Source organism: Lolium perenne, chromosome 7, assembly GCF_019359855.2.
Source record: "Lolium perenne isolate Kyuss_39 chromosome 7, Kyuss_2.0, whole genome shotgun sequence".
Taxonomy (NCBI): domain Eukaryota; kingdom Viridiplantae; phylum Streptophyta; class Magnoliopsida; order Poales; family Poaceae; genus Lolium; species Lolium perenne.
In genome coordinates, this window is record NC_067250.2 from 260389636 (window position 1) to 260416772 (window position 27137).

The window sequence follows — 27137 nt, forward strand, 5'->3', positions numbered from 1 at the left end:
CCTTGCTGGATGTCTTTGGTTATGCCTCTGGTTTGGTATAACCAATGTTCCCAGGGTGACTTCCTATTGGTTTCTCTCTTGTTTACTTGCACCAATTTGGCTATTAGCCATATGATGACTCACACATAGGGTTTCTACCCACTTTGCTTCTGTGATGCAAGTGTATGCTTATTTATGAGCAAATCAGTGTTTTGCTCAGGTTGATTTGCTTTATACCTCACTCCAGCTCCTAGAAAAGTTGTTGGTGTAGAGGTTTAGCTGCTGTGTTGATCTTATGCTTGCCCTGCTCCTCCTTGCAAGCTGGTGGTGCTTGATTTGGTGTTGTGATGATTTTGGACAGGTTGAACAGCAATGATGTTCTTCCTGTTCTTGTGTTCTTGGTTTGCTGGTGACTTACCCAGTGCAGCCTGTCGATGGATTTGGCTTAGGGTTTACTGTGGAGGCTTATATACCACCCTTTCCTTGCTCTCCTGGTCGACAGCTTGGCCTGGCACTCCTGATGACTCACTGGCTGGAGTGTGTGTGTTGTGCAGCATGCACCCTTGGTGTCTTGCTGTTGGGCATGCACACTAGCTGTGTGAGCAGCTAGTGTGTGTGTGTGTACCAGATGCTTGGTATCTAGCTTGGTACTTGGCTATGAGATGATCAGCTCGGCAGAGCTGTTGGTCATATCCTCTCCAATTCTATTTTCTTTCTAACCTGCCCAGTGGCTATGCCACTTGGCATAACTTGTGTTTGTTGTGTTTGAGTACAGGTTTCCAGATTATGATCAAATGGAGATGAAGATCATCAAACTCAAACGGAAATGAAGATTAGTTTGTCGTTTTAGGGTAGAATATGACATTGTACTTTTCTTTTATTTTCTTTTTCTATTTTGCCAATTCTTGTAATGTATTGTAATATTCTTTTATTTCAATTTTTGAATATTGTAAAGACAATGTATATTGTGTGTGAATCAATAAAGCTCAAGGTTTTCTCTAATGAGCTTTACTTATTATTTGTATTGTTTATATTGTGTATTATTATAATTCCTTTATTGAATTTCCTCACAATTGAATTATGAGATATTTATTTAATGTTTGAATTTGAAATTCAAATTCAACTTTAGGTTTGAATTCAATCATGCAACTTAAAATTGAATTCAATCATGCAACTTAAGTTTGTGATGCAATATCCCTTCTCTCTTCTCCAAAACCCTAGTTTAGTTGAATAAGAGCAAGTTTGTCGCACTCTCGAAACCCTAACCCTGTAAGGTGTCGAGAGAGAAACTTGTCCCCCTTCGATGCAGTTTTGTTTTAAAAGCGCGAAATTTCCCCAGAATTTACGATGCAATGCACATCCCTTTCTAAAATCTACCCCTCGATCGTCTCTAAACCTGGGATATTACACGTATCAGGTTTCATGAGGCTCCCAAATGAAGATCATCATGAGATGTATAGAAGGCTGATCACCATTGTCGATGCCTTTCGAAATGGGGGTGCTCAACATATTGATAACTTTTGGATCAAGAACAAGTATATTGATTGCATGATTCCTTATGAACCCATTGACGTCAAGAGTCTCATGAGAAGGGAAAGCTATCCTAAACTCACCTTCTATCAAGTGGTGCACGGGATGCAAGTTTTCAAGGTGGCCGAACAAAACTCTCAAGATTCCCGAAATTGTGCTATACGAATGGCCAAAGGTGCAAATCTTGCTTTGAAAGTCAATACGGTGGAAGTGAAAGAGGTGGACACTTAAGAACAATATAGAACCTCTTGGAGCATGGCCTATCCGGAGGACTTGGAATACCATTACCATGACCACATGGCATTCCATGCAAGAACTTTTTGGGTGGATCCATCCAAAGCAAAGGAAGAAAACATCAAGAGGAACCAAGCAAGCGGGTTCAAGAGCTTGGGAGCATACATGCCATAGGGAACAACCGTTGTCGGCGCTATGCAAGAGGAACGCGGGGGCTCATCTAGCTTCGTTCTCGGGGGCAGTGGCTTGAGGTGCAGCTGCCTCGCGCTCCACTAATCTAGTCATTTTGTGGTGAATCGAACCTGCGAGTGCGAGTGAGGAGAGAGAGGAGAGATTACAAAGGACTCATGTGAGATAATGTGAAAAAACTAGGGCTTTATTCACATATGTTTCAGGATGAGAACTGGTCCTGGGGCAATGTTTAATCCTCTCCCTTGAAAATGAACAAACGACTCATCTTGGTGGAATAGCACACAAGTGCCATGTAGCACTAGATACTTTCTCGAACTTTCACAAGCGCTTTAGACCCTGGGATCTTAGAACTCTTTAGGGAAATACACACGAGTACATGTCGACATTTTGGCCTAGTCAAAACTGGTGATGGCAGCGATTTCGTGGATGTTTATATATAGGTATTTGTGTACAAACAAAATAATAAGAATTCTACAATAATCATCGTTTGTGACTATTTGTACCAATGTTTTGAATATCTCTAGAAAGAGAAAAAAATGAGGTGGTATGACTGCTCAACCTTGCTCATTGGAGCATATGGGTGATAACAGATACACAACATCTATTATCTCTTTGGAATTTTACATTCCAACTGAACTCACGATACAAGAAACAAAAGGATAAACCGAACACAATATCAAATTCAGATAGAAGTGAACATCAAGTCACTAGTACTATCATACTCGGATTTTGCCAGCCCGGCCCTGCTGAGGAGCCGAGCCCATCACGGCAGACCTCCATCTGTATTTATATTAGCATATCAAGTTATCAGCATACAACAGATAACAATCACCTAAGATCATGGGATATGCTAGCTAACATATACTATTTGTATACAACACATAGTATGCACGTTGGCGTCTGCGTCCTCCACACCTTTCACTGTGCCAACGGCCATTGATCGTGGAGGGAACTTGTCTATAAATTAATGGAGAAACATCGCAAAAATTGCAAACGAAAGGCGAGCTACATGTAGCTCTTTATTTTAAAAAACTCAAATATTATATTTTAAGGTTCCAAAAAATCTGAAAAAAATGATACATGGTGTATGCTACAAACCTACAAAATATCAATGTGGAACTCTTTGTATTCTGGGCTACACAAAAATGGCAAAATCTGACAATTTTGAAATATGCACTATTCACTATACTTAGATCCACACATTTATCATTTTTGTATAGCCTACAATACAACGAATTTTACATTGAGATTTTGCACAATTGTAGATTTCATTATTGGCTACATCTAGAATTTATTTTCAGATTTTTAAAAATTTACAAATATGATTTCCGATTTTTTAAGAATAAAGAGCTATGTGTAGCTCGGTCTCACTTTATCCACTCCCGAAAGCATCGCTGTTTGATATATCTAGTTAATTGTATAGCGTGGCTAGCACGTTGCCAGTCAGATCGGATTGACTAGCCGATCTCTGCATTAAAATGATGGACGTAGTATTATTTATTTATATTATTTAACACAAGCTTATAAAGAAATATAATGGTAAGTTCCAAGCTAGCTTGGTGAAGGGTGGCCATGTAAGGGCCCTCACCTTTACCTCACACCTATCTACATCATTTTAAAACCGGATGCCTCACCAACCTGTTCAAAGGCTGAGTCGGAAGCATAAATTGGTCCAGTACAGACGTACTGTTGAACACGCTTCAGAAGTTGTTGTCACCATTTTGTGGATTCATCTTTGAGATAGGATCAAGGCAATGTCCTTCACATGCCTATCGTCAACGCCACCGTGACACGAGGCAGCACCCCCACACTACGCCCATCCATCAACACGTGTTCGCCACCATGTCACGCTGCCGACACTCGCTGTCTTTTAACTCGGAAGAAAACATGCTGCTCCATCTCGGAACCCCTCCAGCTACCACCTGCTAAAAAAATATGTCCTTGGAAGGAGTTGATCTCTTTTGATCGCTATATAATGGAAACGAGCACCGGCCCTGGAGAGAGCTGTGCCTTCGTATCCAATATCTGTCACTTTTCAATCGCCATGTCAATTGCGGCATAGTCGTAGTTACAGCAGCGTATTCATATCCCCTGACTACTTATAGAACAGTCGAAGAATCAACAAGAAAACTAGTGATAGCGCCCAATGTCGATTCCGTTGTCGCCAGAGCTGCTCATCTCCTCAGAGCATCCCCACTCGTTGGCACTCTCCACGCCCAAATCCGGCGAAATTTTCGTCCGGATTGGATCAATTTTTGGCGTGGGGAGCGCCGAAGTTCCAGCCGTCCCCCCGGCAGGAAACCCCCAACCTCGACCATTTGACATATTCCAAACAAATTTAACATAAAATTTAACAAGTTCGACGACCAAGAGTACGAAAATTGCTGAAACAAATTCGGCGATAATCAGTACAATGTTTAACAAGTGCTGAAACAAATGAAGCACACAATTTCACAATTTTTCAAAGAAATTAAGACAGACTAGTTGGCGTCAGCGTTGGCGTTGCCTCGGAGCCTCCATATGTGCTCCACCAGATCATCTTGCAGCAGCTGATGCATTGTAGAGTCTCGAATCTCCTGGCGCATAGCAATGAAGGCGGCCCATGATGGAGGCACCTGGTGATTAGGCTGTGCAAGAGGACCCTCTCTCTCATATGGTGCTTCTTGCTCAGCCAGAGGAACCGGATGCTTTCGTTCAATCTTCAATAATCATATTGTGTAGGCACACACAGCAGTTCATCACCTCCCACATCTGATCTTTGGACCAAGTCATAGCGGAGAACCGGACGACAGCAAATCTCTGCTGGAGGACACCAAATGCTCGCTCGACGTCTTTTCGGCAAGCTTCTTGTTTCTTGACAAACTCGCAAAGTTTGGGGGTGCCAGGGTTGGAGATAGTCTTCACAAATGTTGCCCACTTTGGATAGATGCCGTCTGCAAGGTAGTATCCTTTGTTGTAGTGCCGACCATTGATCACATAGTCCACCGGAGGAGCATGACCCTCAACAAGCTTGGAAAAGACCGGGGAGCAGTTTATGACGTTGATGTCATTGTTGGATCCAGGCATACCAAAGAAAGAGTGCCAAATCCAAAGATCATGGGTAGCCACTGCTTCAAGTATCACAGTGCAGCCTTTTTTGTGACCCTTGTACATTCCCTGCCACGCAAACGGACAGTTCTTCCATTGCCAATGCATGCAGTCAATGCTTCCAAGCATCCCTGGAAAACCCCTAGCTTCATTTGTTGCAAGGATCCTCTGAGTGTCTTCGACAGTGGGTGACCTCAAGAAATAGTCCCCGAGCACTGCTATGACGGCCCTGCAGAACCGGTAGAAACAATCAAGGGCGGTGGACTCCGCCATCCGAAGATAGTCATCTGCAGTATCACCGGGAGCTCCATACGCCAGCATCCTCATAGCCACTGTGCACTTCTGCAGTGACGAAAATCCAACCAAACCAGTGCAATCCGCCTTGCATCCGAAGTAGGGATCAAAGTGGCGGATGTCATACATAATTTGCAGAAATAGCTTTCTGCTCATCCTGAAACGACGCCGGAAAACACTCTCACCGTGCAATGGATTGTCGGCGAAGTAGTCGGCGTACAACATGCAGTAGCCCTCCATTCGCTGTCTCGGCTTGCACTTCCGGCGACCTCGTGCCGACCCACCACGTCGACCGCCTGCTACCCGGCGTACATGCTTGCCAAGCAACCAAGGATCATCATGTGCTCGTTGCCTTGGCGGCTGCTGCCATCTCTTCTTGCATAAGCTCGACGAACATCTGCTCCTCCTCTTCGTCCGAGTCCATGGCCGGCGAGGCAAATGGACGAACACCTGACGGGCGTGGTCGAGGCAACCCGAGCCGCGAGCGACGAGGAGCAAGCAGGCCGGAAAAAAGGCCGGCGGAAGAGCAGCCAGATAGGCCGTCGTCCAAAGACGGCGGAATATAGGCAGGTGGGGAAGGAGGGGCGGCGGAATCTGGGCAACAAGCCGGCGGGGTGGTGCCGGCGGCGAGAGAGATACGAGGGGTGGGGGAGATTTTGAGCGACGTGGCGGTGGGGTTCGTGTGTCCAGTCACCGACAGATCGGGCCCTTCCCCGCTTTTCACTCGTCCGGAGTCCCCGAGCGCTCCCCGGGGGGCCGGGGATGGCGTGGGATCGCCGGATGGATTTCGGCCCAAATCCGGACGAAAACGAGGAACCGGGGGCGCGACTGGGCCGAATTACGCCGTCCGGATGGAAAAAATGCTCGCCGGGGGCCTGTTCGGGGGGACGAGTGGAGATGCTCTCAGTGTTGGTGCTGCTACTTGTTCCCGTGTACTTGTACTTCAGGTCTAGCCGTAGTAGATCAAGGAATCCAGCATCGCTCCCCACAAACTGGCCACTGCTGTACATGTTCCCTTCCCTCGTGGCCAACCTCCACAACCTGCTTGACTTCTTCACCCTGGTCCTCGCCGGGTCAGGTCACAGCCTGGGACCGGGATGCGGTTCTTTGTCACCTGCGACCCGGCGAACGTCCAACACATCCTCGCGGCGAACTACGCCAACTTCCTCAAGGGGGCGGAGTTCGCCGCCATTTTCGACATCATGAGCGGCAGCCTCTTCACCGTCGACGGCGAGCAGTGCCGTCGGCAGCGCGCAAAATTCCTAAGGGTGGTCACTAGCCCGCGGTTCGTTGCTGGTATGGCGGCTCGATGCCGCGACAAGGTGGAGAAGGGCCTCCTCCCGCTGTTTGCTCGCTTGGCGGGCAACGGCGCTCCGTTCGATGTGCAAGAAGTGCTATCGAGGTTCATGTTTGACCTGACCACCATGAGTATCTTCGGCGTGGACCCTGGCCTCGTGTCCTTGGAGATGCCGCTACAGGAAGCGGTTGACGCCCCAGCCGCCATGGACACGGTCTTGGAAGTGGCCTTTTTCCGGCACACCGTGCCGGCCTGTTGCTGGAAGGCATTGAGGTGGCTAAACATTGGCCCCGAGAGAAAGCTCAGCGCGGCACACGCGGTGCTACAAGGGTTCGTCACGGGAATGATGGAGAGGAGGAAGATTAACGGTGGACGTGTTGGTAGTGATGAAGACCAAGATGGTTTAGAGGATCTTCTTGTTAAGCTTCATGCACTAGCCACTTGAACCAAAAGTCCGAACTGATGGAAAGGGCTAGGCAATCCACATATACACTTCACAACACCCCACTCGCGTGTGACGAGAGAAGAGAAAGTCAACACGTGAAAGAAGAAGAGCACACCGAAACAGCGGTGGCTAAAGAGGGGGGGCAACAGCAATTTTTAGGCTTAATTGCGAAAACCATGTGAAAGCCAGGATTTAAACTTGAGACCTGGGGCTCTGATACCATGTTAAGCTTCATGCACTAGCCACTTGAACCAAAAGTCCGAACTGATGGAAAGGGCTAGGCAATCCACATATACACTTCACAACACTTCTGTCTTGCTACATCAGCGATCCGGACTATGCGGACGATGACTTTCTCCGTGCGACTCTCATTGGCTCTATGCTTGCTGGGAAGGACACAGTTGCCACGACCCTGCCATGGACCTTCTACAACCTCGCCCAAAACCCTTACACCATGTCAGTCATCCGTGATGAACTCTCACCCATTGCATCATACAAAGTACCTGGTATGGGGATCTTTGAGCCAGAGGAGACCAAATCTCTGGTCTATGTGAGAGCTGCCTTGTATGAGACTCTCAGGTTGTACCCACCGGCGCCTATCGAGCGCAAGACGGTGGTCGCCGATGATATCATGCCAAGTGGTCATGAGGTGCGTGCCAACGACATCATCCTCATATCTATTCACTCCATGGGAAGAATGGAGGGCGTGTGGGGTAAAGATTGCCTCGACTATAGCCCAGATAGATGGCTCTCAGAGAACGGTGAGATGAAGCATGTACCTTCTCATAAGTTCATGGCCTTCAACTCGGGCCCGAGGATCTGCCCTGGCAAGGAGATCGCAATTATGCAGATGAAGACCATTGTCGCTGCAGTGGTGTGGAACTTCGATGTGGAGGTGGTGGAAGGGCAGAGCATCCAGCCTAAGCTATCATGTTCAATGCAGATGAAAAATGGGCTCATGGTGAAACTGAAGACGCGAAAAATATAACAAGTTGCTTGTGGCATCTATACCAAAATGCTGCTAAACATCTCTGCGATCATCCGGAGTTTCTTAAGGTATTAAAGAAGTGTGTATATGAAGATAGGTTGGTGGCACATTTTGATATGAAATGGCATGATTTATTGGTTCAATACAATCTCTGCGATTTTTTTTGGATCACTAATATGTACTCGCTCCATCCTAAAATAAATGTCTCGAGTTTTGCAAGATATATCTTTAATTAAAATGCATCTATATACAAAACAGCTCTTCAAGGTAGATAAATCAAGCCGAAGCAAACAAATACTATAGCCAGCTACTGTCATCAAAGCAAACAAGAATCCTGCTTTCGTGGAGGCTTTCAGAGTAGAAGAACACTGAAATAATCCACAAATCTACCCTACCTATATCGGTAAATCGGGGGACGTCTGTCAAACAAATCATATGGATAAGATAAGCTCAATTCTTTAGTATCCTATTTAAATAAAATTGAGACACTTATTTTTGGATGGAGGTAGTTCAAGTTTTTATGTGGAAGTGGAGAAAGGGCAGAGCATCCAGCCTCATGGTGAAAGTGAAGAAACGAGAAATATAACACTATAGCTTTGGACTTTCTTTCCTTGCTTAAAAAAAATGGAATTGCTAGTTTTCAGTAAATTGGGAACGGATTTGGTGCTCAGTAGGTTCCTGCAATATCGGATTTGCGTTGTGATTCGTGCACTTAAGTTGCAAGTACATCCAAATCATTATATTTACTTCGTGATCCGTGCTAATGGTGAGTTGCAACTAAGATTCGATAATATCATTCTATTAAAAACGAGTTAGTTTTCAATAGACTAAGAACTAGTCACACCCTCTTTAAAAAGTGTCTTTCCTTGGACTCGGATGGTCTTGGTTCTTACAGAAAATGTGTTTCATCGGTCTTGTAAACTTTAAGCGTGATAGAAGAAAACTACGTGCAAACCAAGCGCGCACCTAGAAATCTAACATGCCTACGAAAAAATTGCGTTGGCAATCTGAGAATGAACATTACCACAGTGATACACCACCTCACAAGAGATTACCACAAAGAAGGCATGATAACCACTAATTCCTCCTGAGAATAACATAGATCAAATAGACACGGCAATAAAGAAACATGAATATTCCCCAGAAACTTTACTGATAAACTAAGTGCTACATTTGTTGTGCAGAAAAAAATATCAAACAAGTAATAAAAATATGACATGATCGTAATTCGTACATGAGATGCCATCGCCTATCAAATGTCAAAACTAGTCTCAGCTCTTTCGTTACACTAACTAGTTGAATACCCGTGCGTTGCAACGGAATAATAATATGACGTGTAAAATCATGAACCTAAGTTGCAACAGAATAATAATATGACATGTAAAATCATGAATGTAATTAGGAACCCTTTTAGTTTCTCCCATCTAGCTATCTTTTTCCCCTTTTAATTGTCTATATAAAGATTTGGTCATCAGCACCATGTGCTAGTACTAGTGATGTACCACCATGAATGCATAAGTAAGCTCTGCTTCGAGGGGGGGCAAGGCCCCCCGCCTCACTGAATTACACTAAGCTCGCCACTCTTTGCATTCATTTGCTTCCAAATAGTCTAGCGCTATGATGAAGGCCTCCATTAAGAAAGGCTTGTCGTAGTTTGCTCTGATGTGAATGGCGAGCACCCGTGACATATCTGTTTGCATATGTTCAAGAAGATATTCTACTGCATACTCTTTGGTAAACACTTCCTTTGAACGAAACTCCCAAACCTGCATAATTATATACATTGCAAGGGTGATGAATTCAACCAGGCACCTTTATGATTCATGGCTGGCAAAGTGATTCTTACCATTTTACCAATGTCGACTGAGATCAGGAAAGTCCCTCAAGACAGTCTTGACGGTGGCTTCAACGAGGTCCCAGTTCTACAAAAAAAAAAACACATAGAAATATCAGGCAAACTTTCTAAAATAGCAAGTGTGCAAGAACACTGAAACTTGATGTACCTTCGCGTCAACATTTCTGAAATGGGCTGATAGCAGAATTTATTGTTTTCAACAAAAATACCACTGATCCCTTGAAAGGGCCTCCTCCAGACACTCCGTAGCCTGTTGTGCAAAAAAGGGCATTAGAATTTTCAGATTATATATTACGTTATATTAGAGAATTCCTCGCGCGATTGAGCGAACCAAAGTACATTTCTACATGTTGTGCATCTTTTTAGGAACTGTTGCACATCTTATTATTTGATAAAAAAAGAGTAAGCCAAGTAGTTTAAGATATTTCACATGTTATATATCGCCCTGGCACTACGCCAGCCGCCAGGGCATATGTGGCCTCACCTATCACAACGCTAAGCTCAGCCACTTTTTGCATTGATTTGGTTCCAAATAATCTAGGCCGCTATGATGAAGGACTCCATGAAGAAAGTCTTCTCGAAGTTTGCACTGGTGTTAGAAAACATGGTGTGAACATCTTGAGCAGCGTTCCAATGGGAAACCAACAAATTTTGAACAAGTTGCGCTAAAAGGGCAGATCTACGGGATATGATCTTTGGTCTCCGGGGAATTGGCAGCACAACATACATAGTGCTATCCATCATGAAGGTGCATATTTTCCTTCACTTGGAGCAGGTCTGTACTCTTTAGTGTTTGTTCTATCCATCAAAAGTACCGAAGTTAATGCTTTGGCTTTTGGAGGGACATTGGGAAGCCCAAATCGAGATTTTTTTTTTGGAAAAGTGATGGGCACAAAAGGAAGTATAGACTAACTAAGTGGAACATCATATGCGGACCTAGGGATCAATGGGGACTAGGGGTAGAGGCTTTAGACATAAAAAAAACAAGTGTTTACTTAGTAAGTGGCTATTTAAACTCTTAAACGAAAAGGGGGTGTGGCAAAAGCTGCTGCAAAATAAATATTTCCATTCTCATACCCTTTCTCAAGTCCAATCTAAACCTTCCGACTCACCTTTCTGGAAGGGTTTGATGAAAGTGAAGGAATATTTCTTTTCTAGGGGTTCCTTTAAGGTAGGGAATGGCTTAGATAGTCGGCTCTGGGAGGATTTCTGGCTAGGAGATAAGCCCCTAACGCAGCAGTATCCCTCCTTATAAGATATTGTGCAACATAAAGATGTCTTAGTAGCAAATGTCTTAATAGGATTTCCTATAAATATAGCATTTAGAAGAAATCTTACTAAATATAAATGGAAAAGATGGTTGCATCTACTGGGCCGACTAGTTCATGTAAATCTCTCAAAAGAAAATGATACTTTTGTTTGGAACTGGACTGCTACATGAGGGTATATAGTTAAGTCCATGTATCTCGATCTGTTGAATGTGCATACTACTTATTTAATGAAATATATTTAGAACTGAAAGTACCACTAAAAATCAGAATCTTTATGTGGTTCTTACACCACAAAGTGATTCTTACAAAAGATAATCTTATTAGGAGAAAATGGCAAGGAAATAAGACATGCTGTTTTTGTGACAAAGAAGAGATAATTCAACATTTGTTCATTGATTATCCGCTTGCAAAGATTATTTGGCTGATCATTCATATGTCATTTGGAATATCGCCACCCAAAAATATTACTAATCTATTCAGGAATTGGCTTCATGAAATAGAAAAGAGAGTCAAATGCCAAATTAGAGTTGGTATATGCGCACTCTTATGGGCAACAATATGACATGTACGGAACGATTCTATCTTTAACCGGCGCTATGCTTTCAGTGGTAGGTGACGTGCCCGTCAACAGCGAGGCGCCAGTGGTGACTTCGTCAACCTCAAGATATGCCGGCTCAGTCCCTCGGAGGTGCTCATAGGGGTAGGGTGTGCGTGTGCGTTCATAGGGGTGTTTGTACGTGCGTGTTTGTGAGCGTCTGCGTTGTACTGTGTTCTCAAAAAAAAAAATGCTTCATTTTTGCAGGTTATCCCTCCTGCTATACATTAGACCCATATGTGGTTATGTCTCCAGCCGGAAGACCAATACCAGGACATGGTTTTTTGGGTGCAACTGTTTAGAGACGGTCACTCAGGTATTATTCTGCCGGTGCGGCTGTCAGCTTGATCGCAGGCTAACATCATGTTGATCATTTGGCGACATTTTTGTTTATCACTTTTTAGATGGTTGATACATGTATCGACTTTAAGTGATCCGTGAGTTGTAATAAAAGTGTAACAAGGTAACTTTGAGACTCCTTTCAATAAAGTAATAAATGGTGTATGCATCATTTTGATGCAGAGGCTAGAGCTCGCTTCACCCTTTCGACAAAAGGTTATAAATCTTCAGCAAAGGCAAGCTTATAGGTCTTTGAAGATGAATGCCAGCCGGAGCCCCCAATAAATGCCAGACACCATTAGTGTTAGTATCAGCCTGAAAAAGAATTGTATATAACACAGAGGTTTTGTCCATCATCAAAGGCCTGAGTGGAGTTAGTGGTGGAACAAGTCTGCCAGGTCCTGATGAGCTAAGGCTGGCATCCGTACGTGGATTCGAACTAGAAGGACCTAGCGCGCTTTGCCGCGCCGTTCTTTGCATGTATCGTTTAGTTTTTCCGCAACATTTTTGTTGTTATTGGTTAATTTTTTCATGTCAATAGCTCATCTTAAGTATTCATCTAAAATGCATTACTGCCTTTCAATGACCATCCATGTTTGATGGTGTGCGGCACGATCGATAAGTCAAACCGAAGACGCATATGGATTGCATTGCTTTTCCACACCTAAATGTTAGACAATTCCGTGGTGCCAAGCTAAGAAAAACAAATATACTTGAAACAAAAGACATGTGCTGATATAAAGCATGAGATGGTCTAAGAAGCTAGAATGGCGTGATTTGCCTTTTTCGAGTCGACTTGTTTAGGTTTTTGTTTTTGGACCTTTGAAGGAAAGCCCAAAAATCTTCTCTGCGAAATATTTCTGCCGTCTGTGCACACCCTGCAATAGCCTTGCCAACACCTCGCAAAAATCCCCGACTTGTCGCTCTTGATTTCACCATAACTCGCAAAGCCTCCCGGCTTTTCATTCTTGATGTCGCCTTGTGCCGTCACGCCACCAGCGGCACCTGTTAGCAAGAACCCTGAGCAAATACATGGGCTGACATGTAATTTATTGACCCAGTTGGACGATCTTACACGTGCTTACATGTCAAGCACAAACATAAAACTAATTCTTTTTCAAGAGTATACAAATGAAAAATATTCAAAACACTGCTCATGAACAATCATATCACATAATGTTGATCCTATTGCACGTTTTAATACACCTGAATATCCAACAGAAGAAACTAATTTATTTCAAGACATTACATTCTCAAGACTATCGGCCCCACCACGGACAATCATTCAAGCCACCTCTAAAAGTACAAAGTTTTTATCGGTCTGTCTTTAAGGCACCCACAATGGCTTAGTAAATATGAACCAATATATTCGAATTAATCACCTGATGTGAGCCTGTAAAAGACATTAAAGAATCGACGGTCTCGAGTGATTCCACCTTCTTGAATGAGAGCCAAACTTCACTTCGACATTTCTTCGTCCTCACCGAGCAATCCCTACACATGTTCAAGGATTAGACATGATACCTAGCTACCCATAGTATAGTTCGCTTATAATCTCGCATATTCCTTGATTAAATATCAAAAAACATTAGTTTAAAGGTTAGTACACTAATAGGAGAAAAAGACTCAACTTACAACCAAATTTATATACTTTATAGTCATTCAGTACAACATGGTGTTATTTGGCCATGAAACCAGCTCAATTCTATTCATTTGATTTTGCATAAGGAAGAAAATGGGTAGCTATTAGATTACTTGTTTTAATCTGCCTCATACGCATGATAAAACCAGAAACCAATTATTGCCTCAAGTTATTTTCTTCTGGAATAAAAGAAACTTCACCGAACTGCTAATATGATTAGTTGTTGTCCACCAAGAGCAAAAGAAAAGTCATTCATCTGATGCATTGAGAAATAATTAGCTTTTTTACTATGTGAGATTGCAGATTACAACATACCTTTCAAGACCATTGCACCCTTCCTCCATAAATTTTGAAGCAAACTTCAGTGTCTAAACACTGCCACTTAATCTCAGATCTTCCATTTACCAAATTACCGAAGTGGTCAATAGTAGTCTAATAATCTCAACTGCTCCAGATGAATATACATGGATATATGCTCAAAGAGCACTATGTACCACTTATTGTTAGACATAAAACAGTCAATAATAGTACGGCAGTAAGTGGTACATGGTGATTATTTTTCAGTCGATGAGGACGACCAGATTTCCAGCGAATCAGATTAGATAAGTGGCACAACTATGCAATTCATCCAATCTGGAGCGATGGACATGGAATGTTCTTTCAAACAAAGTCGTGTCGTGGCTCACCCTGATTTCTCGGAGGTGCTCGGGGTAACCAGAGGTGGTCGGAATCAATGGCCACGTCGGCAGCCGTAGGTGGGGAAGAAACCGATGACGGTGAGGATTCACGGCGGCTTGGCCCGATTCCTTTAGTGCGGAGGCTCCAGGCGACGGGACGGTGCTGAAGGCATACTTAGCGGGCTTCATGGCGATTTCCATGAACGCCGCACGGGAGCTTCATCCAGCGCAGGCGAGCTCCGACCAGATCCGGGCGACCACGTCGGGGACCTGGCAGGGGACGGCATAGAGCACGATCATCGGGGACGACCGCAAGCACGCTCTCCGGGCTCCGGCGGCCGCAGCGATCTCGCTCCGCCTCGGCCGCCCCCACAAGGCTACGACCCGCATGCCCGTTCCCAGCATCGGCAGGTCGCGCTCGCGCACCGCGCCTGCCCTTCTTCCCCCGACGACCGCCTAGAGGGAGGTGGACGGAGAAGGGCCGCTGCTGTGCGCTCCTAGGCATCGTGTGCGTCAATGTCATCAACGGATACGGCTCCGTCAAGGTTCTCCACGCACGGTGTCTGTGAGGAAACTGGGAGAGGTGCGGAGGAAGGGAGCCGCGAGCGCTTGACCGACGGGGAGCCTGACCGGCGGCGGACGGGTTGCCTGACCGCCAGCGTTGACCAACCGCTAGATGGATTTCAGAGATAAGAAGTGATTAGATGAAGTGGTCCTGGAAATTTGCAACAGAAAAACCAAGGACGAAGGCGGTAACTTACCTTCAAGTGGGTCCAACGAAAGGGACACGCCAATTCAGCATAAGCCTTCTCAACCCTGGGAGCTTAGGCCATGTACTATGTGGATTCGACTCAATGCAAAAGTGTGTCAGATATGATTCGGTAGCAAAAACTATACTATGTATTGAACCGCATCAACTGCCACCGTGGGACCTAATTACAGGAAAAGGCTCTCCTCTCTCTTCCATATTCCTCCGTGCATAGTAAGCATGCATGCAAGAAACTACTTTTCTATTGGCATGGTTCGAACCATGAAAATGAGCCGCTTTTCCTGTCAGAACATATGAGTCGATGCTCTACTACGTATTGAACCGATTCAAAGGCCTCTATGGTTCGCTTTTGCACTACATAGTGCATGGTCTTAGTACTCTTTAGAGATTCGTAAGCATGCAAGCTTTTGTGCAGCTGGATGTTCAGAACTGGTATCACTATCCACCACCGGCTCAGTTTTTTTTCCTTTCAGACTATGTAAGAATCCTACCTTCGTCAATGAGTTTCAGCAGAAAGTATAAGAAATGCCGGTGAAGCGCTACGCACTGAAACACTGCAGACCATTTGGGATCGAACACCCAATCTTTGCTACAGATTGACATATTCTTAAATAGGCAATCACGTCAAACACCTACGACCGATGCAGCACCGCTTGGAGCCCTCTTCAAAGAAGTGAATTATCTCCTCCGCCTATCTTTTATAGACTATCATGTTGAGTATATCCATGAAAATTGTAACAGACCAGCTCATGAGCTGGAGGCGCTGGGATGCGGGTGAGCCGTGGGGATACAACAATGTGTGTGGTAGATGATTTTCCTACTTAATGTAATCAAGGCCATGTATGGCGCGATTCTACCGTTGAAAGTTAGTGAAATGTATACCATAGTAGCTAGATTCGGGGAACGGAGCCTCGTTCCACTACTCGGATTTATCGACCTGAAAACGAAGTCGGGGTCGATGGAGGGGAAGAACGTGAGGAAACACGTTCTCCCAAAGTCTGTACTCTAACCTGGTTCAACCTTATTCGTTAAATTCTCTATCTGAAAGTAGCAATCAGGCACGAGAATTGGATTACGGGAGGGCTAGAGGCTTTACATGGCTTCTATTGCATCTATGATCAGCCTCTGCAGTCAAAAAAGTCGCAACTCTGGCCAGCGGCGGCTTCACATCTACAAGATGTATCAGGCAGAGGAGCCACGGATGTCCAGAACGCGTAGATTTCACAATTTATAGTGTTTCCTCATATTATTTATTTTCCATGTATTGTTAGGAAATTTGGATGTGTTTTAGTGGCACTCCTACATCTCTGATGGCTTTTATTTGCCATGAGTTGTCATATGACCAGTTACTACTTTAGGGTAGAAGTGGCAAGTTCAAGAAATCAATCCTTTATTGGTCAGCAGGTTAGCAGGTTTGCATTAGGTTATTTTTATTGCCATCTCAACACTACACTATCTGTAACATAACATGTTGCGTGGTTTAATCAACACACTTGTAAGAAATACAGTCATTTTCTCCAAATTTTGTGGCAAAATATTTGCATTCATCAAATGGCATGTCAGATAAGTAGTAATGATGGTTCCATTGCAAGCTAACATTTTTCTGAGGCAGTGATCAATCTAATATGTCATGACCGTCATCTGGCCATTACATGTGCGAGTCCGGCAGTCCGCTTCATGCAGTGCCTTGATAAACACTTACGTTGCACGTATTCCCCTCATGTTTCTAACTATTCTATCATATACCATGTACTTATGAAGTTTCCTCTCGTGTTTGCAACAATTCAGGTTGATAATTTCAACAGAACTATTTTATCAGGCAAATTAAGCTACACGAGCTTAAAGAATCTCATTCGGCTTCAAGTATTCCATATGTCCCACCGCAACGCATGGGGCTTCATCTAGTTTGTGTTGTTGTAGTGCCATTGGGGAACGTATCACAAATCATCGGATGGACCATTAGATTGTGTCCCAAGGGATGATACACCACCTTTTGCCACCACCCTTGTTCATTTTGTAGAAAGCCTTTTGTCACATACAACTCCCTTATGTGAGTCCAGCAGTTCTCTTTCTCAGCCACGCTTCTACCATCTCTCTGCATCGGCAAATCGAAGTGCAACAATTGTGGGCATTTCACATCTCTTGGAAGATCACCTCACGGTAGCCCAAAAAAGAACTTGATCCGTTTCCAGCGTGAAAAGAAAATGGACCACTTCAAGATCATGTCATGCTGACAACCTAACATAGGAGGCAACCAGGGCTTCCTTTTTTTTCTTTTTGCGAAATTCCACCAATCTATTAATAATTATCAAAAGTAGTACAAATAGCTCAAGTAATAAACATTACAAATAGCTACTTGGATCACCTTGTGACGACTACATCCACTAGCACGAGTCGAAGGTGCGCCAACGTCCTCGCTCATCCATCACCAGAGTCGTGCAAAGCTTAAGCTTGTTGTAGTAGACAGACGAGAATTCGTCAAGCTAAGGCCCCAAAGGACGAGCGCATCAGAGCAACAAGCGTTGCCAATGATGACAACCGTAGATCGGAAAAAACCGACATGAAACCACATCAACGAACACGAAAATCGACTGGGTCCCATGAGATTCGCCGGTCACACAACTCCACATGCCCTCTGCCAGCACTAGACACACCATCAGAGCGAGGATAGCCGCCACCTCAACATCCTAAAAAACAGTAAAAGACAACCTAAAAAGGAACAAAAACTCCTTGCCATCGAGGGGCCGTGGTTCGCCATACCTCCAAGGCCACAAAGCCGCTAGAAGCAGAGCAGACCAGTATCGTCGGCGAGGAGGGGACCCCTGGATTGGTTTTGTGGTGGCTACCGCCTCCCGACGTACCGGTTCCGAGGGCTTCCATATTCTTCAAACTACATCATATGCAAGTGAAGATATGCTGCATGTTGCACCAACTCATTCATCATGACCTTCTCAACAAACTTGCTGATGCTAACATCATCGCTCATGCCCTGGAAAATATGTGTGCATGTAGTTAATACTACAATCAGTTTAAAACAAGCTATTATTGTCTGTTTCTACATCATGTAGATGTATGTCTTACCTTCCTCCTCCTGGTCTTTACCATGAACTCACGGGCAACGTGTTGTATAGGTGTCGGTTCTAGAGGGCAAGGACAATGCTCTTGTAAAGAGGATCACTAGGAACAATAGCCCAGTGATCAAACACTGCCACCCCAAAGACTCTATGACGGGTAAAGATGCCTAACAAATATGGACAACGTTTTCTTTCTTCCATTTCAATAAAAAAATCAGAAAAATAGTAATAAAATCTAAATTTTTTATGCAATGAAGATGAACATGTGTTACAATAGCATTAAAAAATTCCCGAGAAAAGATACATATATTGGTCTGTGCAAAAAATTGATAAATCTGATTATTGCAACAACAAATCCAAATGCTCCAAACAACATCTAATTTTGTTATTTTTGCATAGACCACCACACATGTTATTTCTCATCAGATTTTTTTTTTCCGGTTAGAACACTTCTCATGTTTGTTGTAATTTTTTTATAGATTATTTTGATTTTGTTTGCTATTTTTTGCATTCTTTTATTCAAACAGGAGCATATGAGTTTAGGTTCAGATGTGTAGCTTCAGACAAATATATAAAATTAATACCATCAACATAGATGTCTTACATAAGGTACAAACTAGGGCTGAATACAGGAAAAAAAATGTAACATGTTTCTTACCTTAACAACAAATATTGGAGTGCCCGGCTTGGGTACATCAGCTGTCACATGACCACGTCGCCACTAGCAAATGCATAGTCAATTGGAGTTGGATCTGCACATATATCAGATCAGGTCATTAAACAAGAATTTCTTTTAACCCACAAAAGATAAAGGGAATAGAAAATATGTACACATGTTCTAGATAGCCGTGATTGTAAGGGACAAGGCGTTTTGGCTCTGGGGTGCAAATTCTCCCTTTATTTCAAATATGTTGAACACATTGAAAATGTTAAAAAATTACAACGAACAAATCTTGCATGTACATCTTCACATCATCTGTGATCACAAAGTTGTTCCAAGAAAAAACCGACATTTTTGGGGGGCTTCTATAAAAAATTACTTTAGTGCTAAAACAAGCCTTTTCACGAGGTTTTTTTTTGTCTTTTTTTCACATGCCATGAAAAATGTCAGTATCTCATAAAAAAATTGCGTGAGCACATACATTGTTGAGGTACATGAGCAAATATTTTTTTCTAAATTATTAAACATATAAAAATTGCTTTCTAAATAAAGGGAGCATATGCGCTCCAAATCAACCGTGATTGTAAGTCTATTTTAAAGAACCATGAGTCCATGACTAACCTTAATGTAATAAACAAGCTTCCTAAGACGAGAATTAGCCATAAAAATGTTGAGTAGACCACCTGATGGCTAGTGGGGGTTATTTAACCACCACGTACCACGGTGCAATGGTTCTAGATCGATGTTTACATTTAAGATCTTGAACTTCACATTCCTAATTCACCCATGGCCGAGAGATGATATGTAAATCCATGGGTCCAACACCATTTGCCTTTTAGATGTTCAATATCCTTTGCCCATTCTATAGATGCAAGTGGACGAATAGTAGGGTATCCTCTGTCCTACTTTATGTTTAAAAACAGAACTCACTTTTCTAATACATCACCATTTTGTAAAAGTTCATCCATTTTTTTGCACTAATAAAGTTAGAGATTCCCTAAATTGAAGCACCTACATCTCTGTAGCCCATCCAGCCCCGGCCCGCCCTCTCCACAAACCACTGCCCTAGCGTCCCGCCCGGGCCCGCGCCCGGCCCGCCCAAACTCCAGCACGGATTCCAATACCGATAGGCGATAGCAGCACCGTTTTCTTTTCTTCATCAGACTTGAGAGGCCGGTAACGATAACTCCGCGTCCCGCTTTTACCCCTTCTTCTCCCCCGCAGAGCGACTCCCGACCACGAGCCCCGCCGACGAAGCTACCGCCACAAGACGCCGCCCGCGAGCAAGACGAGGAGCACCCCAGTTCCGACGTACCTATCCATCCATCCGCTGTTCGACTCCCTCGATCGAATCCGCCGCTCGATTTTGACCCCTTGTCCTGTTTTTTGTTACTCTCTCGCAGATTCAATCCGATCGGAGCGCGATCCGGCAGGCCGGCGGCCAGCCATGTCGGGGATGTTCGGCAGGGTGTTCGGCAAGTCCAAGGAGCAGAGCCAGGCCTCCGCGCTGGCCTCCATCGACAAGCTCAGCGAGGTGAATGAATCGATGATCGATTGACCACATCGCCCCGATTAGATAATATAATTTATACTCTTGGGTAGTTGCCACTTATCACCGTACTATGGTTCGATGTTACTATTTTAGTGTAGAAGTTAATCGGGCGGTGACATAGTGTGTAGGCTCTGTGGTCTGTGCATATATGGATGTGGATTAGATTGGTTGTGACTTCTAATTACATGTGAGCTGCAATCTATATGTGATGTTTCTTATCTCTGGGATGTTTTCGTGCTGGTATTGGGTCGACCAACGGATTAGGATGATTTTAGAATTTATACCTAAGAAGGCAAAGTCGGGTTGTGAACTTGTGGTAATTACGGGTGATGGATGATAGATCTCATGTGGTCCGTGGTGGCATAAAGGAAGGAAAACTTTTCTGTCACATTCAGAGCAAGCGGCGTAAAGAGATTCTGATGTAGTAAGAACTTGCCAGGCCGCATGTATTTGATCAATGAAATAGTGTGCAAGTTTGGTGATGCTATTAACTATACAGAGTTGCAAAAAAGGGGTTCAGTTGGCTGGTCTGAAGGTGTGGGAGATAGTAGAATCATAGGTTTTGGATATGCCTTTTCGTTTCAGTGAGTTCTTTTCAGTGCTGTAATCACTCACTTCCAAAACAAGAAAAGTAGGAGTACAAAGCAAGGTCAAGAGGGTTCTATTCTATGTACATAAATGTTGTCTTCTTAGTCCTCTGGATTCTGAATCCCCTCTGAATCATTCAGTGCACGGAAGGATTCAATTCTAATATCAGATAATCTGACAACTCAAATTCAACTTCGTATAACTCATAAATATATATCTTAACTACATGTTGCCTGGATAGGTTCGAACATGACTTGCTTTATTTCAGAATAAAGTTTTGTCCCATTACATGTTATTGTGTAATGTTCTAATTTTCTTACACTTTTTGTCTGCAAACTAACTTTCTTAATATGCTTCAGACTCTTGAAATGTTAGAAAAGAAGGAAAATTTGCTAATGAAGAAGGCAAATCTTGAGGTTGAGAAGGCCAAGGCGTTCACCAAAGCCAAGAACAAAAAAGGTATCTTATACCAGCTCCAAGAAATTCATTGATTTTTCAGTAGAAACTCCTGAAAAATGCCTGTTATTTCATTCTTTTTGTGCAGTGATGTTCTATCCATTTAAAAATAATGGTAGTATCTTCATAGCCAAGTATTTTAATTACAGCCCATGTTGCCTTGTGCTGTTATCGTGCTATTTTGCCTTTCATTGTTTTGTACCGTTAGGTTATTTCGTGAACCATCATGCCAGTTTTCATACTTAGTTATCTCACTCCTTACCAGTTATCACCATTGATTAATTAACTTCAGATGATTTACTATACGATGATCGTTATTCTTCAGAGATGAAATGCACATATAGCCTTTTATAGTAACAGACTATTTTGGATGGGTTGGTCCATGGCCCTCTCTTCTGAATAGACACTGCAACATTCATTGACGCGTGTTGAGTTTTCCTGTTGTGCTCCGGTACTCAATTTTTGATCATTAGTTCCAAAATGCATCACCTATGCCTATTGACTGTTATGCTGCTAATGACCTAGCTGGAAAGTATTATTCCTTTCCACAATTCTATGTTTCCTCCCGATATTGTATAAAACACATAGTCGACCTTCCTTCTATTATTAATCTATACATTTCTCTTGCTCCATACTTTTTAGTGTCACCAAATGGGATTAGTTTCCTTTCTTTCAAAGCTAATGCGCAGAGAATGAGTTAACTAATAGTTATGCTTTTTTTTTCTTTGTCATAGCTGCAATACAGTGCTTGAAGAGGAAAAGACTATATGAGCAACAGGTCGAGCAGCTTGGGAATTTCCAATTAAGGATACATGATCAGGTAAAGTCTCAAAAGGCAATGTGGTTCAGTTTGTCTTCTTTGACTTATTACTTGGACAGTCTAACTTAATATTCACTACATTACTTTCTGTATTCTTATTGTAGATGATAATGCTAGAAGGTGCAAAAGCTACAACAGAGACTGTAGATGCATTGAGAACTGGAGCATCAGCAATGAAAGCTATGCACAAATCAACGTATGTAATAATAGACAAATATCTCGCATTTGAGTTATTTTTTCCAATTTTCTTTCTTAATATTTTTTAGTATATACTCTGATAATAGGCCACATCTGCGCTGGTAAAGCTTAGGTACATAATCTGTTAGATCTTTAGATCAACAAAGCAGGTGTAGTGATTTACCAGATGAAAATATAAGTTTTTTGTTACTATAGGTGGTGCAATAATAAATGATAATAGACAAATATCTCGCCTTTGAGTTTTTTTTTTCTTTCCAATTTTCATTCTTAATGTTTTTTAGTATATACTCTGATAATAGGCCACATCTGTGCTGGTAAAGCTTAGGTACCATAATCTGTTAGATCGTACTTTAGATCAACCAAGCAGGTGTAGTGATTTACCAGATGAAAACATAAGTTTTTTGTTACTATAGTCTATAGGTGGTGCAATAATTAATGCTTAAGGACGTGCAGTGCAATATACTTGGCAAGAGGTCTTAAAAGAGCTTGTATGGTACAAAGGCAATATGTTATTTCATACATTAAAGTTCTATACAGAACACCATAGGATACATACAGCTTCTTATCCTCCCTATTTAAAATTCGAAAAAAGGTCTCCCTCTTTTTCCATCGATGACAAATAACTGTTATTAGCAGTATGGTCGGGCAATGCTGTCAGCGCAACGCTACAGATATGTCAAATTGGTAACTCCTTTTCTTTGTAATAGGAGTGCTCTGAGGGGTTGTCAATTTAAATAGAGTTTCAAGTATTACAATTATATTGTCATACACTTGTTGTCATTATGAGTAAATAATTGAAATCAGAGCATTGGAATGTAATGCTTTTGTGTTTCTCTTTTGCTTCTTTCAGTTCAGCGATTGCTTCTTGGTCTGTAATGTCTTATCGCATGTATGTGTTTCTTTTCCAGAAATATTGATGATGTTGACAAGACCATGGATGAAATTAATGACAATATGGAGAACATGAGGCAGATCCAGGATCTACTATCTGCGCCTATTGGAGCAGCAAGTGATTTCGACGAAGTATGTCTCTCTGCGCCTATTGGAGCAACGCTTTTCTTTTTTCAAATGTGCACGCATTCACGAAAGCAAACACTAACCTTTTACTGTATTCGCTAGGATGAACTGGAAGCTGAACTTGCGGATTTGGAGGGAGAGGAGTTGGAGGCAGAGCTACTAGCACCTACCACAACGGCTCCTAGCACTGCTCCAGTGCGTGTACCTGCTGGTCAGCAGTCGAGTCGGCCCGCTGCTAGCAAAACCGAAGATGATGAACTGGCAGCTTTACAAGCAGAGATGGCTATGTAATTAGGTATTTCCCCATTTTTTATTCTCTGAATCAGGGTTGAATTGTTGTGTCGTCTCATTCAGTAAACATGCTAATTAAACCACTCTCAAAGAGGGTGAACCATAAACACTGTAATTTTGGGGAAATTACTTTACATGATTACTACAACTTAAATAACGACGTTGTGTCACACAGTGCGCCCCGAATCTGTCATTAACAGCAACTCTATATTGCAGTTTGCAGGACTTGGTGTGGTCTTGTCTAGAGAACGGATTCTGCAAATATATCGGGACCACAGTGTTTTCATGGAGGTCTTCCTTATGTCCGAATTACACACAGAAACGAGCTGCATCTCAACCTGACCCCCTTGTGTATGATATCTTGTCATGCTAGTGCTTTGTAATCAAACATCCAAGATGCGCTGTTGAGCACATTGTCAGATAATAAAGGGCATTCTGCCGTCATTATGTATTGTTGTTTTTATCATTTCAATATAGCGTCAATTAGTGGGCCAATCACAGAGTTGCTGTTGAATCTGATTTTCAGTGCATGTTTAGTGTGAGAACTCGAAGTTGTCAATGCTTTTGTTGGTGTTGTACCTGAGAAGATCGATTGGTCGTTGAATATAGATCGTCCAGCCGTGCAAGGCCTTGTAAAATTCACCCCTAAATAAGGAAAGTTAGTGTCCTCGTCATCCAAAAGATAAAAAAGGAAAGATTTCGTACACATTGGTATGTGGACCTGATCCCAGAAGAAATAATTCAGATTAATTTTCCTTTTTAAACGTTCAAAATCCTTTTTAAATGTTCAAATGTCGAAATTAGGATCCGCTTTCACTTTTAAATTTCTTGCAGTGCAGGCTCTTCAAAACTAGATCTCATTTCTATGTATTTTGATGAAGTTTTTTCTAAAGCAACTTCTACCTGCGACAAAGCAATTATAATGTGAGACGATGCAACTTTAGTGTGGAACGAAGCAACTTTGCTGCACAACGTAAATCTACATTCACAATGCATCGTTGGACGCCAAAGTTGCCCAACCATCCATCAAAATTTATTCGGTGGGCACCAAAGTTGCTTCGCTGGACGCCAAAATTGGCCGTCACAAACAAAATTTACTCTGTCGAGTACCAAAGTTGCTTTGCAGGACACTAAAATTGCTCGGTTGGGCACAAAAGTTGCTCAAAAACTACGTCATCGGGCACCAAAGTTACTCTGCAGGGCACTTAAGTTGCTTCGTCACACATTGAAATTGCTCCGACGGACCACCAAAATTGTGCCTTCGTGTACCAAAAAGTGTACATATTCGTTGCACACCAAAGTTGCTTTGTCGCACATCAAAATTGTTTTGCTGCACAACAAAGTTGCTCTGTCGCGCATCAAAGTTGCTTGTTAAATTTTTTTTATCGAAACATATGAAAACGTGGTCTAGTTTTGAAGCTCTCGTCGTGGAGATTTTAGAAGTGAAAACAAATTGTAATTTCGTCATTGGGTTTAGAAGTTACAGTGTTTTGTAAAACGGCACCTAGCCTATCATTTCTTTGACGTAATTTCAGGCTCAAAAATAGCTGCAGCTCCTCCCGCTCAAATCACGCACGCATAAGACCCACATGCGGTCACGTGGTAACAAACTCAGTGCTTACCACTCGATAATGTCCAGATTCATTCCGAACTATGTGAAACAGGAAGCCGAAAGACCTGTGGAGATGACGACGTACGTACCAAATGCGTCCCTCATGTGACGGGATAGGAAATCGATCTTAACTGAACACATCTCTGTATCCTTATCTCAACACATGCACCCCTTATATAAATGGATCAGCACCATATGTTGGTGAGGCCATTCAGAGCAGTAGAGCACGCACACGGCACACAGAAACAAAGAGATCCATCCATGGCGCCCTCCAAGTGCCACCTCCTCGCCTTGTTCCTCGCCATCGCCATGATCGCCGCCATGCCACAGCCTTCGGCGGCCGTCAAGCCTGAACCCCCTACTTCCTCCACCACCGCAGCACAACCACCGAATAATCCGAGGGTACGACCGGCCTGCTTGTGGCCGTTTTTGTCACCGATACTGTGTCCGATTTTCGCTCCGATTTTAGGTTCAATTTTATGTCCGCCCTCGCCGCCAGCGCCGCCAAGTCCACCAATGCCACCACAGCCGAAAGAGTGTCTGCCATCGATTATGGGGCTGATGCCATGCAAGGACTTCCTCACCAACCAAACGGCACCGCCGCCTCCATACCCAGGCAAGTGCTGCGACGGCCTTAAGTCGCTCATGAAAGACACGCCCATCTGCCTCTGCCACTTAGGAGACGGTGGCTTCGACCAGGTCTTGTCGGCACACATGATTTTAGAAAACTTCGTCGGTCTCATGGATATCTGCAAAAGCGACATTCCCGCTGATTATGGAAGTTGCTCGGGTAAGTGAATACTGTTTTTTCTTTGTACACGTCTTTAGTTATGGGAGGATTCTGAATATTTTGATGGATCTGAGAGCAGGACCCGTGCCACCGGTGAGGGCACCTGCCCCAGGAGCTGCTCCATAATGAGGCTAAAATCAGGTAACTAGTTGTTTTCTGATAAATTCAGTCCTTAAGTCAGCTATATCATTCCTACATGAACAGTATGTATCTATTTCTGTATTCTAACATGACCTGTCTTTGTTTGTGTTTTTGCAGAGCCACGGTCGTCATAGCATTAAGAAAGTCAGAAAGAAGATGAAGCTATGGTGCCGGACGTATCGTCGTTCAAGATCTATCAGTAGTGTCCATTGGTGCGATTAGGGAGAAATTTTATTAGTTACGGTCGTCCATTATATGTAGCTTCATTGGTGTGTCAATGTCGCAGAAAGTTTGAGAAATTTTATCAGTTAAGGACATCCATTATTATATACTAGGAAAATTGCCCGTACGTTGCAACGAGAATAAAAGCGAAGAATCTTCTTCGAACACTCTGGGTTGACTATGACTTCTCATGCATCGGTAATGGTGCTAGGCGCGAGGAATTTGTAAATTTAATAAATTTTGCTACGCCAGCTTCTATTCCTCTTGCGCGACAACAACTACAACAATGGCCACCGAGTTGGCATCCGAAGGGCAAATCCATTAATCACGTCATTCACTAAATTTGAATTTGAGAAAAAAATGGATAAACATAAAGAGAAAACACTAAAATCGCCTAAATTTATCCATGTGTTAAAATCTCTCAATTGTTTCTACAATTCAAACAAAAAATGTGGAGATTCCCTACTTTTAAGTTCAGTGAAGCTTTATATAATTTTAAAGCTTGTTTGAGCTGCTGAATT

At 43.0% G+C, this 27137-nt stretch overlaps 1 protein-coding gene, 1 long non-coding RNA gene and 1 pseudogene across 2 annotated transcripts; 2 read left to right on the forward strand and 1 right to left on the reverse strand.

Moving 5' to 3' along the window:
• The window catches only part of LOC127311828 (noroxomaritidine synthase-like), a 69303-nt pseudogene extending 61257 nt beyond the window's left edge, over positions 1 to 8046 (forward strand).
• Positions 8047 to 13263: 5217 nt separating this feature from the next.
• On the reverse strand, positions 13264 to 15236 carry LOC139833422 (uncharacterized). Its single transcript, XR_011749163.1, has 2 exons — positions 14064 to 15236; positions 13264 to 13600 (listed from the first exon to the last, which is right to left on the reverse strand). It is a non-coding gene; the product is annotated as an uncharacterized lncRNA (long non-coding RNA).
• Positions 15237 to 20081: 4845 nt separating this feature from the next.
• Positions 20082 to 24302, forward strand: LOC127313060 (vacuolar protein sorting-associated protein 32 homolog 2). Its single transcript, XM_051343597.2, has 8 exons — positions 20082 to 20240; positions 20333 to 20463; positions 21429 to 21528; positions 22260 to 22345; positions 22450 to 22541; positions 23452 to 23566; positions 23663 to 23855; positions 24068 to 24302. The coding sequence occupies exons 2-7, from the start codon at positions 20377 to 20379 to the stop codon at positions 23849 to 23851; spliced, it is 669 nt and encodes a 222-aa protein (XP_051199557.1). The 5' UTR covers positions 20082 to 20240; positions 20333 to 20376; the 3' UTR covers positions 23852 to 23855; positions 24068 to 24302.
• Positions 24303 to 27137: the final 2835 nt, after the last annotated feature.

Bases quoted from the DNA above. Each gene is read 5' to 3' on its own strand.
- LOC127313060 (XM_051343597.2), top strand. From the start codon at position 20,377: ATGTCGGGGATGTTCGGCAGGGTGTTCGGCAAGTCCAAGGAGCAGAGC. The intron at 20,464-21,428 runs GTGAATGAATCG...AATATGCTTCAG, and splicing joins CCATCGACAAGCTCAGCGAG to ACTCTTGAAATGTTAGAAAA. The intron at 22,346-22,449 runs GTAAAGTCTCAA...TTCTTATTGTAG, and splicing joins AATTAAGGATACATGATCAG to ATGATAATGCTAGAAGGTGC.